Below are 17,544 nucleotides of genomic sequence, written 5' to 3'. Positions count from 1 at the left end.
ATAAAAATGTGGTTCAACATCACTAATCATCAGAGAAATGCAAATCAATGAGATACCACCTCACAATTGTTAGAATAGCTAATTTAGAAAAGAAAAGAAATAATAAGTGTTGGCAGGGTTGTGGAGAAAAGGGAACCCTTATACACTGTTGGTAGAAAGGTAAATTGGTCCAGCCACTATAGAAAACAGTATAGAGCTTCCTCAAATAATTAAAAATAGAACTACCATATGATCCAGCAATTCAACTTCTAGGTATTTATCCAAAGAAAACAAAAACATTAACTCAAAAAGATATATTCATTCCATGTTCATTGCAGCATTATTTACAAAGGCCAGGATATGGAAGCAATCTAAGTGTCTATTAATGGATGAATGGATCAAGAAGTTGTGAGATACACATATCTGTATAGTTGTGAGATAGATAGATATATACACACACATATATATATGTGGTGGAATATTATTCAGCCATAGAAAAGAAGGAAATTGTGCCATGTGTGACAATATGGATGGATCTTGACTGCATTATGCTAAGTGAAATAATTCAGACAGAGAAAGACAAATATTGTATGATATCACTTATATGTGGGCATCTAAATTTTAAAAAACCCACTAAGCTCATAGATGCAGAGAACAGATTAGTGGTTCCAGAGGTGGGGGTTGGTGGGGTGGGCAAAATGGGTAAAGGTGGTCAAAAGGTACAAGCTTCCATTTAAAAGATAAATAAGTCGTGGGGATCTAATGGATTGTGTGGTGATTACAGTTAACAATACTGTGTTGTATATTTGAAAGTTGCTAAGAGAGTAGATATTAAAAGTTCTTATCACAAGAAAAAAGATTGTAACCATGTGAGGTGATTGATGTTAACTAGACTTATTGTGGTGATCACTTCATGATACATACATGTGTTAAATCCTTATGTTGTACACCTAAAACAAATACAAGGTTCTATGTCAATTATATCTCAGTAAAAAAATAATTTTTAAAAAAGGCAAAATGGGGGCAGGACTAGGCTGTAAAAATGTTGATAATTATTGAACTAATCAGGGTTGAGGTTGATTATATGATTATCTCTATTTTTATGTATGTTTACATTTATTTCACACCAAACAATGGTATGGAAAAAATTATTCAGCTGTCTCCGGCCTGGACTGGTATAAGTCACTTACTGGGAATACACCAAAAGTCAGTTCAACGTTAAGTAATGTTTGTTAGGGAAAAAAAAAAAAAGCCCTCATTGTGTAATTACATTAACATATAACATATAGTATCCCATGTTTGTGAGTAATAAAAAAATTCACTACAGTGAGAAATCGTTCAAAGTTTTAGGTTCTATTTCTTGAGAGGAGATGATCACTTTTTAACTGGATTGGTAAGTTTTAAACCATAAGCTGATAAAGTTGGGCGACAGATTTTCTGGAATACCTAAAAAGTCTTTTGAAATATCTTACTTTCTAAAGAAACCTTAGTAGACAGCAAAGCTGGCTCCACGTACGTGGGGAAGCACACAGCTTATGTGTACATCTGGCAGAACCCCCAGTACAGAAAAGAGCAGGTGCTATTTCCCAACAACACCTACTTGTGTATGTCCCAATACTATAGTTAGAAAATGGCTCAGAATTTTAGTTGCTTTCCCAGAACTCAAAGATCGTCTTCCTGTTTATCTTGGTGGGATGCCTATGTTATACTTGTGATTTTTCTGTTCTCTGTAACGTATTAAAACAAGATCGTCATAGATGGGGAAACAAGAGGTCATTGGTTAGCGATCAGATGTTTGATTTTTATTTCCTGAACAGCAAAGATACTCTCTTGTGAATTTTTAACATACTTTTAAAGGAGAAATGGGACTAGTCCCTTGAAGGTAAGTTGTTCCTTGGGCTTTCCTCAAGAGTCAACACAGCCATTTGTAAATTCATTTCCTCACTTACCTCTGTCCGGTGTACTTACTCTCAGCTTTGCCTCAGTCTTAATAAGTCTCTTGTCAGTTTTTGGTCGTTGCTGCTTTACAGTTTACGCGAACACTGCCAGAAGAGCAAAGGGAAGTCAGATAGGTGGTGGGTTAGCTTTGGCCCAAGCCAGTATGGTATGGAGATGACAGCACTTTTACTTTAATTCATTCTTTGGTTTCTAGAACAGTTGATCTGGATTAGGCTGGGGGCGGGGGGGGGGGGGGGAACTCGTAATAATTCCTGGCTTTGGGAGGCTACAAGCCTTTGTTCTCCCCAGAGTATTAGGTAACACTCCTAATGCTATTTATCATATAATCCTGAGAACTGGGAGGGACATTCATTCATTGCCTCACTCTTGTTTCACCCTCTGTAAATGGGCATAATAATAGTACCCACCTCATAGTGTTTTCATGAGGATTAAATGAGTATTTGTAAAATGCTTAGAAGAGAGTCTGACACAATAGTTAGCACCATATAAGTGTTTATAAGGTAAGTCCCTACATGACAATGTAAATCTTCTCTATAACATGAGTACATGGCCACTGCTACAATGCTGGGAGAGTTCCAGAATCTTGTTGGTGAACTTCTCATTGGCTGTTGCATGGCCAGCAGACAGTTTGGTGAAACCTCAGTAACTTGGAATTAGTTCACAGATTATTGAGCCTGAATAACTGAAAATTGAGAAATTGTGTATCTTTGGAGATATTTGAGATAATATTTTATATTTGACTGCTCTGTTCATGAAAATTTTGGAAGCGTCGTATTTGACTGATTAAGTATTTTCAAAGTATACACATTCAGTTTGTGATTTTGTGTACTCAGTTGGAACAAAAGGAAAGCTAATGAAGGTTTTGATATGAGCGTCTGTTCTTTTAACTAGTTATCAATGAAAATACAATGAATAGAGCATACAGAGAGGTAAATACACTTGTTTGCACACCATAGACCTAAATAGTAATTTTTAACAAAATTTTTGGACTACTTTTAGTACCTACAAATCATTAAATTTAGAAGAATCAAGTGTTTGTGAAATGAGTGCTCTCCAGTCAAGTTCCTGACCTTGAGAATAGTTAAGAATCATTTATAATTACTCCAGCAAAAGGAGACCTACGAAGTATTCGATTTTACTTGTATTGAAATTATAATTCATATAATTTATGTATATAAAAAATGTTTTTAAAAGTTTGCTTTTTTTAAGCCATTGAATAGCTTCTTTACATTTTTAAGAATTTCTTAACTAATTTTCTTGGAATCTTGCTTAGTGCAAAAGGCAGACCTGGCAATCCCCTTTTCTTTGTTCCTATCCCATCCTGTCCATCCCTCTCTTACGAGACTTAGTCCAAATTCTAGGTTGTCATTGTTTACATGTCTGCTCCCTGCACTGGACGTTATACCTGCTGAGTGTACATAATAGAACTAGTCCATTTGTGTGCCAGAGACAGTCTGGCATGTAGCATGCTTCTAATACATTTGTTGAAAAGCCTAATTAGCAGTGTCTGAAACAATATTTTACTGTATTTCATAAAGCTCTGGGCAAGTTGGATACACAACTGAGATTGATCCAGGTCTTGATTCTTTCCAGAAAGTTGGACTTTTAGTTTGGTTTGGAATTTGAAGCTGTGAGTATAACATTTACCTCAGTCTCCCAAAGTCCAAGCTAACTGGAATTCCTGTCCTCTTTCACCAGAGTGGATCCCCGGGATTCTGTTTATTTATATGGAAGAACTTGGTGACACTTGGAGAGCTGTGATGTTTTTGATTCAGGTCACTTTTTAAAGAAATATTCTACAAAGTGGTTTATAATTATTCCTTATATTCTTCTGCCTTTGACCTAAGCTTTCGACTCGTGTTGTTAGTCTGAAAGCCTATCATCTCAAGGGCTAATGCTACTTTCAATTTATTCACATGATATGCAAGCCTAGCACAGCATTTTCCACATTAGCAGGTGTTCAATAAAAAATGTGAATATCTAAGTTGCAGCTCTTTTTATTCTTAAATGGCAAGCGGAAGAAATCTTTGGCTTATTTTTGATAAGGTTTTTATGTTCCACAAAACGAACAATTGTATTCATCAGCGTAGCACAGATCTACTAATACGAGATCTTTTAAATTTAAAAAGTCGTTAATGTAGCAGTGCTCGTTGACCGCCAAAATCCAATTCTCAGGATTAATTCCATCAGTCTGAATTAAAGTCTCTGAATATGGAAATTGGAATGACCATTGATTAACTTGAACTTGGTAGCCAAAAATTTCTTCAGAGGGTTTGACACTCGTCAAGACTTCGTAAGGCTTAGAAATGATTTTTTTTTTTTAAATAAAATTTCGGTACCTGTGGATGTGGCTCGAAGGGGACATAGGGGCTTAGATGAATACTGAGGCAATAGTTATTTTTGTTTTTAACCACTTCAGGCCTCGAAATAGACGCTGTGTTGGTGTAATGGAAAAAGCAGCGTTGGAATCTGACAGGGCCTAATTCCTGGATTCAGTCCCAGTCCTGCGTGACCTTGGGTAAGTTACTTTACTTCTCTGAATTTCCGTTTCCTCCTATGCAAGACCAGGACTGCGAGAGACACCTTGCAGCGTAGGCTGGAGCGCGCCTAGAACACACCGGGCGGGTCCTAAACAAATAGCAGCCATATTCCGGGCCCCCGCTCCGCGCCGCTCTCCGGCCGCGCTCTCCCCAGCAGGTGTAGGCACCGTCCGCCGCGCAGGGCCGGGCTGCGGCCGCGCGGCCCCGCCCTTCCGTTCTCGCGGGCCTGCCCCTCGGCGTCCCCGCGCAGCCCGCCGGCCTCCGCGTCCCGGGCCCGCCCCGGGCGGAGCCCGCAGAGGGGCGGGGGCAGGGCGCCGGCACCCGGCTCCCAGGCCCAGCCCCGCCAAGTGCGGGCGAGCGGAGGCGGCCCCGGCGCCGCCCGCGCCCGAGCGCGTGTGCGCGGCCACCGCCCCCTCGGCCCTCCCCTCGGCCCTCCCCTCGGCCCCTCCGCCCTCGCGCGCCGCCCGCCCGGGTCGCGGCGGGGCCGTGGTGTACGTGCAGAGCGCGCAGAGCGAGTGGCGCCCGCACGCCCTGCGCTCCTCCACAGGCCGGGCCGGGCAGCCCCGGACGTTGAGGAGGCGGCGGCCGCGGCCAAGGCGGCCAGTCTCGCGCGCCGGGGCCCGGGTGCCCGAGCGGAGGTCGCCGTCCGCCGCGTAGGCCGCGGGTCCTCAGCTCGCGGCAGCGATGAGGCGCTGAGGCGGCCGGCGGCGCTGCGCGGCTGGACCCGCGGACGAGGCAGCGGCCGGGCCGAGGGCGCGGGGCGCCGGCCTCCCTCAGGCGGGGAGTGGCGGGTGCATGGCGCAGTGACGGCCTCTGTCGCTTCGTCCGCTCCCCGTCCCCGGGCGAGGCCCTCCGGCCGCCACCCCTCCTGCTCGGCTGCCGCCTCCAACGCCGCCGCCGCCGCCGCCGCCATGGCTAATGACAGCGGCGGGCCCGGCGGACCGAGCCCGAGCGAGAGAGACCGGCAGTACTGCGAGCTGTGCGGGAAGATGGAGAACCTGCTGCGCTGCAGCCGCTGCCGCAGCTCCTTCTACTGCAGCAAGGAGCACCAGCGCCAGGACTGGAAGAAGCACAAGCTAGTGTGCCAGGGCGGCGAGGGCGCCCCCGGCCACGGAGCGGGCCAGCACCGGCACCCCGGCCCCGCGCCGGCCGCCTCTGCGCCGCCGCCCCGGGCCGGCGGGGCCGGGGCCAGGGAGGCCAGGAAGACAGCGCCGCGCCGGGGCAGCGGCGCCGCCGCCGAGAAGGCGGGCCCGCGGGTCGCCGGGGACGCGGCCAAGGCAAAGGCCAAGCCCGCGGTCGACCCCGCGGCGGCCGCATCCCCGCCTCGCGCGGCTGCCGGCGGCCAGGGCCAGGCGGCGGCGGCCGAGGCGGAGCCCGCGAGGGAGGAGGACCCGGAGAAGACGAACCTGTACCCGCCGAGCAGCACGCCGGGCGAGGGGCTGAGCCACGGCGGCGGCCTGCGGCCCAACGGGCAGACGAAGCCGCTGCCGGCGCTGAAGCTGGCGCTGGAGTACATCGTGCCGTGCATGAACAAGCACGGCATCTGCGTGGTGGACGACTTCCTGGGCAAGGAGACCGGGCAGCAGATCGGCGACGAGGTGCGCGCCCTGCACGACACCGGCAAGTTCACGGACGGCCAGCTGGTCAGCCAGAAGAGCGACTCGTCCAAGGACATTCGAGGCGATAAGATCACCTGGATCGAGGGCAAGGAGCCGGGCTGCGAAACCATCGGGCTGCTCATGAGCAGCATGGACGACCTGATCCGCCACTGTAACGGGAAGCTGGGCAACTACAAAATCAATGGCCGGACGAAAGTAAGTGAGTGCTAGGGGGTTGCGCTGGACATCCCTTACTGGGCGGGCCGCCCCGTGCCGGGCGACAAGAGCCGCTTAGGGCGAGGAGCATGGTTTCTCTGTGTAAAAGTGATTTCCTTCTTGTGTAGCACCCCATAAGGAAACGGTTCTAATCCATAGATCGGTGTTTTATCTAGGTAGCCCCTTTCTCTGTGCCCACTATTTCCCCACGTGTACAAACGTCTCTAATTGCATGGTTTTGTAGCTAAACTTAGGCCCTCCCTTTCACTTTGCTGTTTTTTGGTATGTTTCCTTTTCCAGTGCACTGTCAGTTCAAACCTTACTGGAGCTTTAGGCTCCCGATTGGGGGTAATAGAGTAGTACCAAAGCAAGTGCTTGTTCTGCATCTGCCTTGTGTTTGCATATACCCCTAAATTCTGTGCCGTTGGAGCCACTCATCAGATTCTGGTTTACAGAGTGGAGTGCTGTGTTTGGTTTAAGAATCTGCCAGCCTGACCGCGGAAAGGTAAATTTAAAATAAGTACCTAGTCAGGAGACGCCTCGTATTCACGAAGAGCTTGCCTGCTCCCCTCCCTCTTCTATCGCTCCTATCCCCTTCCCTGTCCCTGCTGTTTTGAAATCCCCCACAGAACGGGGAAAGAAGTATTTCCGTTTTTAGACCTTGCAGTGTAGGTAAGTTACATTTTTAGCATAGGTTTCCTTTATTTGCTTTGTTAATATAATCCTTCTGTTGAAACAGAACTGTGTTGTAGCTTCCTGGAAAAAACAAAAAAAAAAACACCACGGAATGGGAGCAGGAGGGAGGGCTTATTCTAAAGTCTCAATTTGGTGGAATCTCTTTGTTTTCTTTTTACTCTTGTAGTACCCTCCCCCCAGATTCTTCCGCTGGTACCCAGTCTAATCCCTCTTCCCTCCTCTCTATGGTAAACAGGAGACTCCCCTCCTTAAATACTCTCTCCCAGTTCTTTTTCATTTTGCTTCGTAGGTCTTAATCTTTTCTTTGTATCCAGCTCCTCCCCAGGCCGCCCTGCTCCACCCTCCTCCACCATCAATCTCTGTCTGATATTTTGAGTTTTGTTTTAAGAGCTTGTCTTAGGAGATCATCACGTGTGTGTTTGTGCGTACACACTGACTCTTCCCACTAGTTCTTTTGTGTGTTGTCAGGGCATCTATTTTGGCAGTCATCACGGGTGACTCTCAAGCTGCCTGAAGGCTGAGCATAAGGCAATGAGGAAAGTTCTAAACATGAAAATTTTGCGGGGAAAAATACAATGGGAAGTCTAATTTATATATTGCCGCCTCATTACTGGATGAAGGCACATGTCTTAATATCATGTAGTTTCAAAAAAAAAACATACAGTCGCTTAATACTAAGCTAGAAGGAAAAAAGGGAGTCTGATAAGACCTCAGTCTCAGTCTTCAATAAGATATTCATTTATATTTTAAAAAAAAACCCAAAACTTTGTCACGGATCAAATCTTAATATAGTCATGAACTCTAGAGCAGGAAGGGAACTAGCCTGAGGGAATATCAGCATAGCTCTATGCAGAGTGATCAGTCCTTAGTTGAGGTATAAACTTGAGGCGAAGTCGTGAGGAAGTTAATGTCCTAAATCTTCCTTGATCTGCTTTCCTTAGTTAATTTAGCTTTCCAAGTTAAGTCCTCTCCTGCCCCCCGCCCTTTGTCCTCAGGGATGGGACAGTAGTCAGCCTAGCTCTCAGAGTAGTTGCTTCTCAAGGGAAGTTTGTTAGAAAATAGGCACCTCTTCAATCAGGCATCCCAGTGGCTGAAGGGAACGGTAGTCGAGGTTGTAAATCACTTTAGCATACATATTTTATTTAGTGTTTTTTTTTTTAAGAGATTTATTTATTTGAGAGAAAGAGAGCCTGCACGCACAGGAGGGGAGGGGCGGGGGGGGCGGAGAATCTCAAGCAGACTCCTTGCGGAGTCTGACGGGTTCCATCCCACGACCCTGAGATCATGACCTGAGCCGAAACCAAGAGTCAGACGCTTAACCAACTGAGCCACCCAGGCACCCCGGAAGGACAGATTTTAAACTCTAGATTTATCTTATGCTTGTATTAATTTTCAGCACATGATTTGAGAATCTGTGAATAATTTTAGGGAATCCCTTTCATTGTATTTGGTTGAGAAAACTTTTGTTAATTGTGTTTAATCACGTAATTTTAGTATTCCTAAAAAACCTGAAGATCTTGCTTTGGGGGAATGGGAAGGCAGTGGGATTACTAGCCACCATATATTGAGCAACCACAGTGGGCTAGGCACCAGAATATGCCCAATACAGACATGATCACAATAATCTTAATCTTATGAAGTGTAGGTAGGAGTATTCCTAATTTATATTTGAGGATATTTCAGACTTGGCTAAGGACTACCACTTACACTAACTTCAATGGGATTCAAATTTAGGTCATTCAGATACCAAGCCCCAGGCTTTTTCTACTGTACTGCATATAGGTAGGCTATTAAATGAGCTGTAGATTACTTAGCATACTACTGGGACTAAAATTTGATATATTTTATTGATGGTGATAGCATTCGCCTTGTATGTGAATAACTGTACTTTATGGTTGGCCTCTACAGACCTTTTAGTAGATGACTACACAGTGTTTATTTCAGATGTTTATTTCAGCATCTGAAAAGCCACTTTGTAGTTACCCATTTGAATCATGCTCATTTCTGTATAACTTTTAAAGAGAGGCAGAGTATGGTATGATACTATATGGGATTGAAGAGAGGATCTTCAGTTAAGAATTTTGTTATTCTTTACAACACTGTAGTAATAAAAAGTTACTTGCCCCAAATGTGTAGTGTTTTTCTCACTTAGATTTTCACAGCAACACTGTAAAATAGGTAATTTGTTGATGTATTTTTCCTGTTCATAGTTTAGAAAGTTTACAAGTCATGCACTTGTATGAAATCATGCAGCATACCAAGACTTAAAATAGAAGTTTTCTGAACAAGACTCAAATATCCTTTTTTATTTTTATCATCTTTTCTCAGTGGTCTGTGTGTATGAGGGCCTGATAATCAGATGATGTATAATTGGCTGTGGCTCATTCAGTGTTAGGCTTTGATTTCCCCCAAGGTTCCACTTCAGACATGCTTATCTGACCCACTGTTTGTCCAGCTCCTTTAAAAGAGGAACCGCGGGGGAAGGATGAAGTAATGCACAAGGACACTGATGTAACAGCTTCAGTTCTCACTTTCTCTGGTCCTTTTTTCGGGAGTTTCCCCTCTTTTGCCCTTAAACTGACCTTTGATCCTTTTTCCTTTCTCACACCCTTCAGCTGGCAGTGGTGCTCAGTAGGAAGAAATCATGGTCAGCTGATTTGTGAAGAGTGGTGTCGTGTGGGCTCTAAGAAATCACAGGTGGCTTTACTTGGGGAGAGAAAGAACAGGGGCAGGCGAGCGGGGATCACGGGAAAATGCTGAACTGTTCAGTTGGAGCTTCTCAGCTACTCTGAAGGAAACGATTTGCCTGTTAGAGTAGAAATACCAGAATCATATACATATTTTTTGGAATTCATCCAAAACTTACTCTGTTCAGTTCAAATGTATGTAAAGAAAAGCAGTGTTAAAATGGGTTGAGACTAATAAGCAGATTATATTCCTAAAATTTTTTGTTGGTGTCGCCATTAGGCGGCTCTAGCTGATAATGGCTTTCAGAGCAAAGAATAGGATGAGGAAAATCCTGTTGGCTTTATTATCACTACTATAGAGATGTGGTGACAGTCCTTTTAGATGTTACAAACAAAACCAAACAAAACTTCCTTCTCAGTCCACTTCTGCCACTTTATCTGTACTCTTGGCATCCACCATGTACAAGGGGGAGCAGCTTGTTTAATGTTTTAATAGCTCTATCAGTCTTAAAGATCAAAGTCCGTTATTCCGTATGTGAAAAGGTCGACAACATTGCAAGTGCAGTAATAACAGTTTCTCATCGTGCTTTACAGTTTAAAAGAGACATGTGCGGACCGAAAAAGCAGTCTTCGCAAGTTGTGACTGAACCAAGTTCAACTTCATAGGAAAACATTTTGTATAGTGAATTAGTTTATATGTAGTTCACATGTAAGGTAACTCCTTTAACTAGTAAAGAATTTTACTTTAAATTTAAAAGTGTTTGTGTTTGTTGGATGTTTCTATCTCTTCACCCATCTGTTACCTAGTAAGCCACAAAAATACCCCACAAGACCTTAGTCACATGGGAGGACGGCATCTGAACGTGGAAGGATGCTGGACTGACTCTGTGCTGCTGGTCCATCTGGCCGGGATCCTGGATCTGCCACTGCTTCTGTGTCCTTGAGCGAGTTCCTTAATATTTCTGAGCTCCAGTGACTCCATTCGTACAGTGGTGTTAAATCATGGTTGCCTTTTCTGTCTCGCAGGCTTGCTGTGAGGAGTACATATAATTATGCGTATAAAAGCACTTTCTAAATTGTAAAGCCCAGTGTTAAACTGTTGTTAACTATTACTCTACTTATCTTAAAATTTTCCTGTTTTTCTGAATCTTTCTGTGAGTTATGTGCTTTTCCTGCCTTGTAAGCTAGAGGGAATAAAGACTGAGAATGATCACCCATTTTTGACCTGACCACTCCTTCCCCCAACACATACATTTCTTTTTAAGCAGAGAGGGTAAATCCTAGAGAGGTTAAGTGACTTGTTCAAGGACATAGAGTTCCTTACTGACAAAACTGACTGATGTTTGATTCAATTGATTCTTATATCTGCAACTTCATGCTGCATCTCATGTAAAAATGACAAATTCCTACTTAACTAATTTTGTTATATTTTTTTGCCATTTTTGAGGTTTGCTTGAACATTTATATCTTCCTTTTTCTTCTCCCTTTTATTCCTATCATTGTACACTTTGGGTTATCTGACATTCTAGTTTCAATTTTCCTCCTTTAGGGACACTGGGGTGGCTCAGTCTAGGTGGCTCAGTTGGTTAAGTGCCTGCCTTCAGCTCAGGTCATGATCCCAGGGTCCTGGGATCAAGTCCTGCATCAGGCTCCTTGCTCAGCAGGGAGCCTGCTTCTCCCTCTGCTGCCGCTCCTCCTGCTTGTGTGTGTGTACGTGTGCTCTCTCTCTCTCTCTGACAAGTAAATAAATTCTCCTCCTTTAGTTAATTCCTTCCTAATTTCCCTAGATGTTCTTTATTCACCTTCTTTTCTTTCCTCCAACATTAAGCCATTTTCTTGAAGCAGGCCTTCCCTCTCTCATTTCCTTAGTAGGAACTCTTTCTACCCTGCATTTCTGTTTTACACATTTCATTCTCCCTTTTCCTTTTTTTCCCCACTGTCAGGCTGCAAACCTATCTTTGTTCATCTTCTCCAATGTTTTCTGAAGCCTGTGCCTTTCTGGTATGCCTTTGGATAGATGTTATCAGCTTAGTTTTTATTTAATTTTTTGCTTTAGGCCTTTAAAGTGACACCAAATGTTTCAGTCTTCCTTTCGTTTGACCAGATGCTTAGATGGTTTTCATAGATGCAGTTTACTACTGTGCCTGCCTTTTTCTTCTGTGCTCACATTCTACCTTCTTTCCCATTATGCCCTTGTTTCTGCACTTGAAATACTGTCTTAACTATGGAATGGCATTCATGTCATTTATGAGCCATATTCATAGCTTGTCTTTGACTGTTATTCCAGCTAAAACCTTTCTGTTCTAAAAAAAATAAAACAGCAAACAAACAGGAAACTGACAGATGGTTAACCAAAACCTTCCCTTAAAATAGTTGTTTTCACACTTGTATTTCCTAGTCCAAATGCTGAACTGTTCTGCCACCTTTATTGGAATGTTTTGTACATTATCACATTTTCCCAGAACCCACTCACAGTTCTGTTTGCAAAGAGCTTGGGTAGTATCTGTAGCCTCTGCTCATTGAGGCCACTATAAAATTTTCATGAATTTGGAATATTCATTTTCTTTATTCAATGTTCCAAACCCCATTTCTTTGCCAGAGCGAAATGTATGTACTCTTGGTTCCCCTTGTTGTATTCTCTGAGTCCTGTTTTGATAATCTTTTCATTCATTTGTTCATTCACCAAATATGAAGTGAGGACTTCCCTGTTGCAGGAGTTAGGAATGCCTGAACAACGACAACACCGAAAAGCCCTCGTTCTCATGGGGCTTAAATTCTACTTGAGGTGGGGAGAAACAGTCACTAAACAAATGTGTAAGTAAATATATAACATGTTAGGTGGCAAATATTAAGGCAAAAAATAAACAAAGAGTGACCAGGGGATACTCTCTCAGGATCAGTAAAGCACTAAGATGATATTTAAGTAGAACTTGAATGAAGTGAGGACCTGGGTTGTGTGGATACATGCAAGAAGAACGTCCCAAGTGAAGATACTGCATAGCAAATAAATGGCCCTGACATGGAATGTGCTGGATGGTTCAGAAAACAGCAAGAAGGGGGCGCCTGGGTGGCTCAGTCCTTAAGCGTCTGCCTTCGGCTCAGGGCGTGATCCCAGAGTCCTGGGATCGAGCCCCACATCGGGCTCCTCACTGGGAGCCTGCTTCTTTCTCTCCCACTCCCCCTGCTTGTGTTTCCTCTCTCGCTGGCTGTCTCTCTGTTAAATAAATAAATAAGATCTTTAAAAAAAAAAGAAAAAGAAAACAGCAAGAAGGAGGCCACTGTGGTTACAGGAGAGATTTAAGGAGGGAGCATGGTAAGAGATGTGATCCGTGAAGTGGGGGGTTAGGAAGTAAGATCACATCATATAGGATTTTTGCCTTGTAAGCTGTGGCAAGAACTGTGGGTTTTATCCTAGGCAACGGGGAGTAACTGCAGAGATGGTGAAAATGAGTTGGATTCTGGGTCTATTTTAAAAGTAGAGTCAGATTTGCTGATGGATTTGATGTGAGGTCTGAAAGATAGGAAGGAGTCAAGAATGACTCCAAGGTTTTTCGCTCGGGTAATTGGAAGGAAATAATGATTATTTTGTCTTGCCCTAACTCTTCTGCCTTTCTTGCCCCACTTTTTCGATTTCTATTTATAGCAGGTGGTTGACACTTTGTAGCCAAAGCTACAGAAAAAAATTCTCTGCTCTTCCTTTGCACATGCCTTCAGACTGGCTGTGCTTGCTGCTACTGTTGTTGACCTTACGTTCCAACCTTTCTTCTCCAGAGGCTTCATGGCTTCTTTGCACACTGTGCTCTCATCAGCCCTGCCACGGGGACTGCCTGCGGGAATTACTACAGCATTTCTGGTGCTGTCAGCAAGTGTGGCTCTGCTGTCTTGCATGAATTGCTCACTTAAGGTGGCTTATAGATACAAATCATGTAAAAAGAATTGCACAGATTCTGAAATTTTAGGCAAACATTGGAGAAAATTGAATGGATGTGAGAGACAAATAGATTTAGATTCAATGTCAAAGTCAGAAATAAAACACTTCATTTAAATATACTGTTGAAAATAAAACTAGAAAATTGAGAAGAGGTAGAATAAATATAAAATACTGAAAATAATCCCATTGAGGGGCGCCTGGGTGGTTCAGTCAGTTAAGCCTCTGACTCTTGATCTTAGCTCAGGTTTTGATCTCAGGATCCTGAGTTCAAGCCCTGTGTTGGGCTCCATGTTGAGCCTGGAGCTACTTTAAAAATAATAATGATAATAATAGTAATACATAAATAAAATTTAAAAATTAAATAATCCCATCGACATGTACATGGGACGATGTTATAGCTTCCTATAGTAGTAAGTAAAGAGGGGATAAGTTTAGGATAGCTTAGGCTCCATATTCAGTGGTCTGAAAAAAGTGCCAGAGAAATAGTTCTCATCCCTTTGCTGTGGAGCCTGATACTAGAATTGGAAATAGAAGTACCAACTATTAAATGGGAACTAATAGTGTTAAAATTAGAATATTGTATCCAGGACTTTGAAGGATAGGAAGCCTTGCTTTTGACTTCAAATAGAAGTATGGATAAACATTAGGTTATAGTGTATGAAATGGTTTTTTAAAAAATTTAAACCTGAGAGGGGGCCTGGGTGGCTCAGTTGGTTGAGTGTGTGCCTTTGGCTCAGGTTATGGTCCCAGGGTCCTGGGATCAAGCCCCGCATTGGGCTCTCTGCCCAATGGAGAGCCTGCTTCTCCCACTCCCCTGTTTGTGTGCTCGCGTCATCTCTGTCAAATAAATAAATAAAATCTTAAAAATAAATAAATAAATTTAAACCTGAAAAGTCAAACATGAGCCATAGAATCCAGGAATCTACGTTCTCAACTTAATTCAAGCAATTTCAATTTAAGACTGAATTTTGTATGATAAAACTTAGATAGGAAACATCAAATCGAGCCAATTAATTGAAAAGGTCCAATCAGAATTTTGGAGTCTTCAGAGATTAACCATGCATCTGAATTTTTTTCTCAGTATTGGTACTCAACTCTCGTCTATGAATGGAAACTAGAAGTTCTGAGTCTATATTTTGTTGTACAAGTATCCTTCATTCTAGCTCTAGGCATTTGTTACCTTCTGTTATGTCTTCCACTGACTTCTTAGCACTATATCTGAAATAGATGTCTTAAAAATTACTTTTAAAATTTTTATTTTTAATTTTTATTTATTTGTTTATTTATTTAAGTAGGCTCCATGCCCAGTGTGGAGCCCAACATGGAGTTTGAACTCATGACCCTGAGATCAAGACCTGAGCTAAGATCAACAGTGGGATGCTTAACTGACTGAGCCACTGAGGCACCCCTTAAAAATTACTTTTTTTTTTTTTTTAAGATTTTATTTATTTGAGGGGCACCTGGGTGGCTCAGTGAATTAAGCATCTGCCTTTGGCTCAGGTCATTGTCCCAGAGCCCTGGGATTGAGCCCTGTGTTGGGCTCACTGCTCAGCGGGGAGTCTGCTTCTCCCTCTCTCAAATAAGTAAAATCTTTTAAAAAAAGCAATTTTGTTTGAGAGAGAGTGTGTGCAGATGGGGAGGGAGGAGCAAAGAAGGAGGAGGAAAGAATCTCAAGTAGGCTCCCTGCTGAGTGGGAGCCCATTCAGCTGATCTCACAACCCTGAGGTCACGACCTGAGCCAAAACCAGGAGTTGGATGCTTAATAAACTGAAGCACCCAGGTGTGGAGCAGGGAGCCCGATGCAGGATTCGATCCCAGGACCCTGGGATCATGACCTGAGCCAAAGACAGACGCTTAACCAACTGAGCCACCCAGGTGCCCCTCTTTTTGCAACTTCTAACTGTAGTTTTTTCTTGAAGCTCAGTTCTTAACTTTCTCCTCACTGTCAGAAGCCACAGGTAGGAAGAACTTTGAAACATCTAGATGTCTAGACTTTTCTTCTCCACTTGTATTAGTTATCTATTGCTACATAACAAAATATCCCAAACCATAGTGACTTCAAGTCTGGGCACAGCCGAGCTTCATCCTCTCCTTCACTCTCCCTTAACATGTTGGCCAGGGTCTGTGGTCTCCTCCCAGGGCTTGAATGGGGTGTGTGCTTCCAGGCTTATTCTGGCTGTTGGCAGCATTCATTTTCTCATGGGTTGTTGGACTGAGGACCTCAGTTCCTTGCCATGTAGGCCTCTCCAACACAGCAGCTCTCTTCATGAAAGTATGCAAGCCAGAGATGCCCTAGCAGGACTGAAGTCCCTGGCTTTTGCAACCTAACCACAGAAGAGACATCTGTCACCTGTACTGTATTCTTTTGTTAGCAGCAAGTCACTAGATTGATTCCACATTCAAGGGGAAGGAATTACCCAGGAGAGTGAATGCCATTTCTTGAGTTGTTTCTTCCTTTGCAGCGTCTGCCCCTTAAATGTTGCTGTTATTAATGGTCTGTGCTTTGTCTTCTCTCTTTGTTCTAGTCAACACTTTTTCTCCCTGGCTGATACCATGATGTGCTTGGGACGCACAGGTTTGTAAGCTAGTTTGCCTCTGTTCAGACCCTTGTTTAGCTACTTACTTGTGCTCTGATTTTAGGCAAATTTTCTAACAAAGCATCAGTTTCCTCATTGGTATAACAGGAGTTAATAGCACCTAATTGAATAAGGTTTGTTTGCTGGTGGATGGGATAATGCATGAGAAATGCTCAGCAGACAATCAGTTAGTGCTCATTTAATATTAGCTGTAACTATCATAGTAACAGTAGGAGGATGAAGAGAGGACAGCCATGACTTCAGCTATTAGGGTTTGTCGGAGCTCCTTGATCTGTGCCTTACTCTGGCATCTGTAGAGGACTAACGGATATCTCCACCTGAATGTTCTGGAAGTACTGCCAACTTAGCATGATCAAGACTGAAGTTCCCTCCAGGTTCCCTGCTGAGGGGATGAAGGTTGGTGGGGAGAGGAGGGAGCAGGTTTAAAATTGATCCTATCTGTGCACTGCATTTATTTTTTTAACTGTTTACGGTGTACCCAGTACATGCCAGGGCCAGTGCTGGGCACTGGTAGTCCCACAGCACCCAAGCCAAGGTGATTCTCTATGCCATTCTGGAGCGGAAGATAGCCTTGAGCCTGTAGTCCCGTGCGTGGCGGGTTGCTGAGATGAACAGGATCCCACAGGAGCACGTCAGAGGGGGCCTAAGTTGGCCTGCAAGCCAAGAAAGGTCTCTTGGAGGCAGTTATTTAGATGGAGACTTCCAGCACCTCGGTCCGTTTCCAGTGGAGGAAGTCCATTGAAAGTCTCCATGTCTGAAAAGAACACAGTGTTTTAAAAGAACATACCTTTTATCAATATGGAAATTGTACTCATTTAAAAATTATTTCCTCTCTGTGTCTTGTTCCTGTTCCCATTTACACTTTCCTGTTGAGACCCATCTTCTCCTGTCTAGATTATTATAAAAGCCTATTTTCTTTTTTGTATCTTTCCTTTCCAGTCCATTCTATCCTGGTGTTACATTTCCAAAACACAGATCGTATCATTGTCCTGCTTGAAAATATTTGTTTCCCCCAAAGTCTTCATATGCTATGCAGACTTAAAACAAAACAAAACAAAAAACATTTCATTTCTTATATATTTTCTTCTCCAGGCACTGGAACCTTGCGGGTTCCCTGAACCTGTGTTTGCTTTCTGCCTCAGTGCATTTCCCTTGCGCTTTCTGTGTGGAAAGGTGGTAAGGAGGTTTCTCTAATTCTGATTCTTGCTGCAGTGCCTCTAAGCAGAATTACATTTCTATCCTGTCTGTTGCTGTGACACTTCTTAGCATTGATAGAACACTTTCTACATTGGTGGGTTTCCTCTACTAATTGTGAGCCACTTGAGGATAGGACCCATCTTA

General features: G+C 43.6%; 1 protein-coding gene and 1 long non-coding RNA gene across 4 annotated transcripts in view; one reads left to right on the top strand and one right to left on the bottom strand.

Annotated features, from left to right (window-relative positions):
- Positions 1 to 4,368, bottom strand: part of LOC130543002 (uncharacterized) — a 57,220-nt gene extending 52,852 nt beyond the window's left edge. Inside the window, exons 1-2 of the long non-coding RNA XR_008957973.1 lie at positions 4,278 to 4,368; positions 1,929 to 2,021 (exon numbers count right to left, since the gene is read on the bottom strand). This is a non-coding gene — a long non-coding RNA (uncharacterized LOC130543002). The remainder of the gene's footprint in view (positions 1 to 1,928; positions 2,022 to 4,277) is intronic.
- Positions 4,369 to 5,008: 640 nt separating this feature from the next.
- The window catches only part of EGLN1 (egl-9 family hypoxia inducible factor 1), a 57,857-nt gene continuing 45,321 nt past the window's right edge, over positions 5,009 to 17,544 (top strand). For all 3 annotated transcript variants that reach the window (XM_044386069.3, XM_026504178.4, XM_044386070.3), the window contains exon 1: positions 5,009 to 6,292. In XM_044386069.3, coding sequence (XP_044242004.1) covers positions 5,390 to 6,292 — 903 coding nt within the window. In that variant the 5' untranslated portion in view covers positions 5,009 to 5,389. The remainder of the gene's footprint in view (positions 6,293 to 17,544) is intronic.

This window comes from Ursus arctos, unplaced genomic scaffold (genome assembly GCF_023065955.2).
Source record: "Ursus arctos isolate Adak ecotype North America unplaced genomic scaffold, UrsArc2.0 scaffold_7, whole genome shotgun sequence".
NCBI lineage: Eukaryota > Metazoa > Chordata > Mammalia > Carnivora > Ursidae > Ursus > Ursus arctos.
Note: the sequence above shows the minus strand (reverse complement) of the source record. Positions and strands in the feature narration are given on the sequence as shown.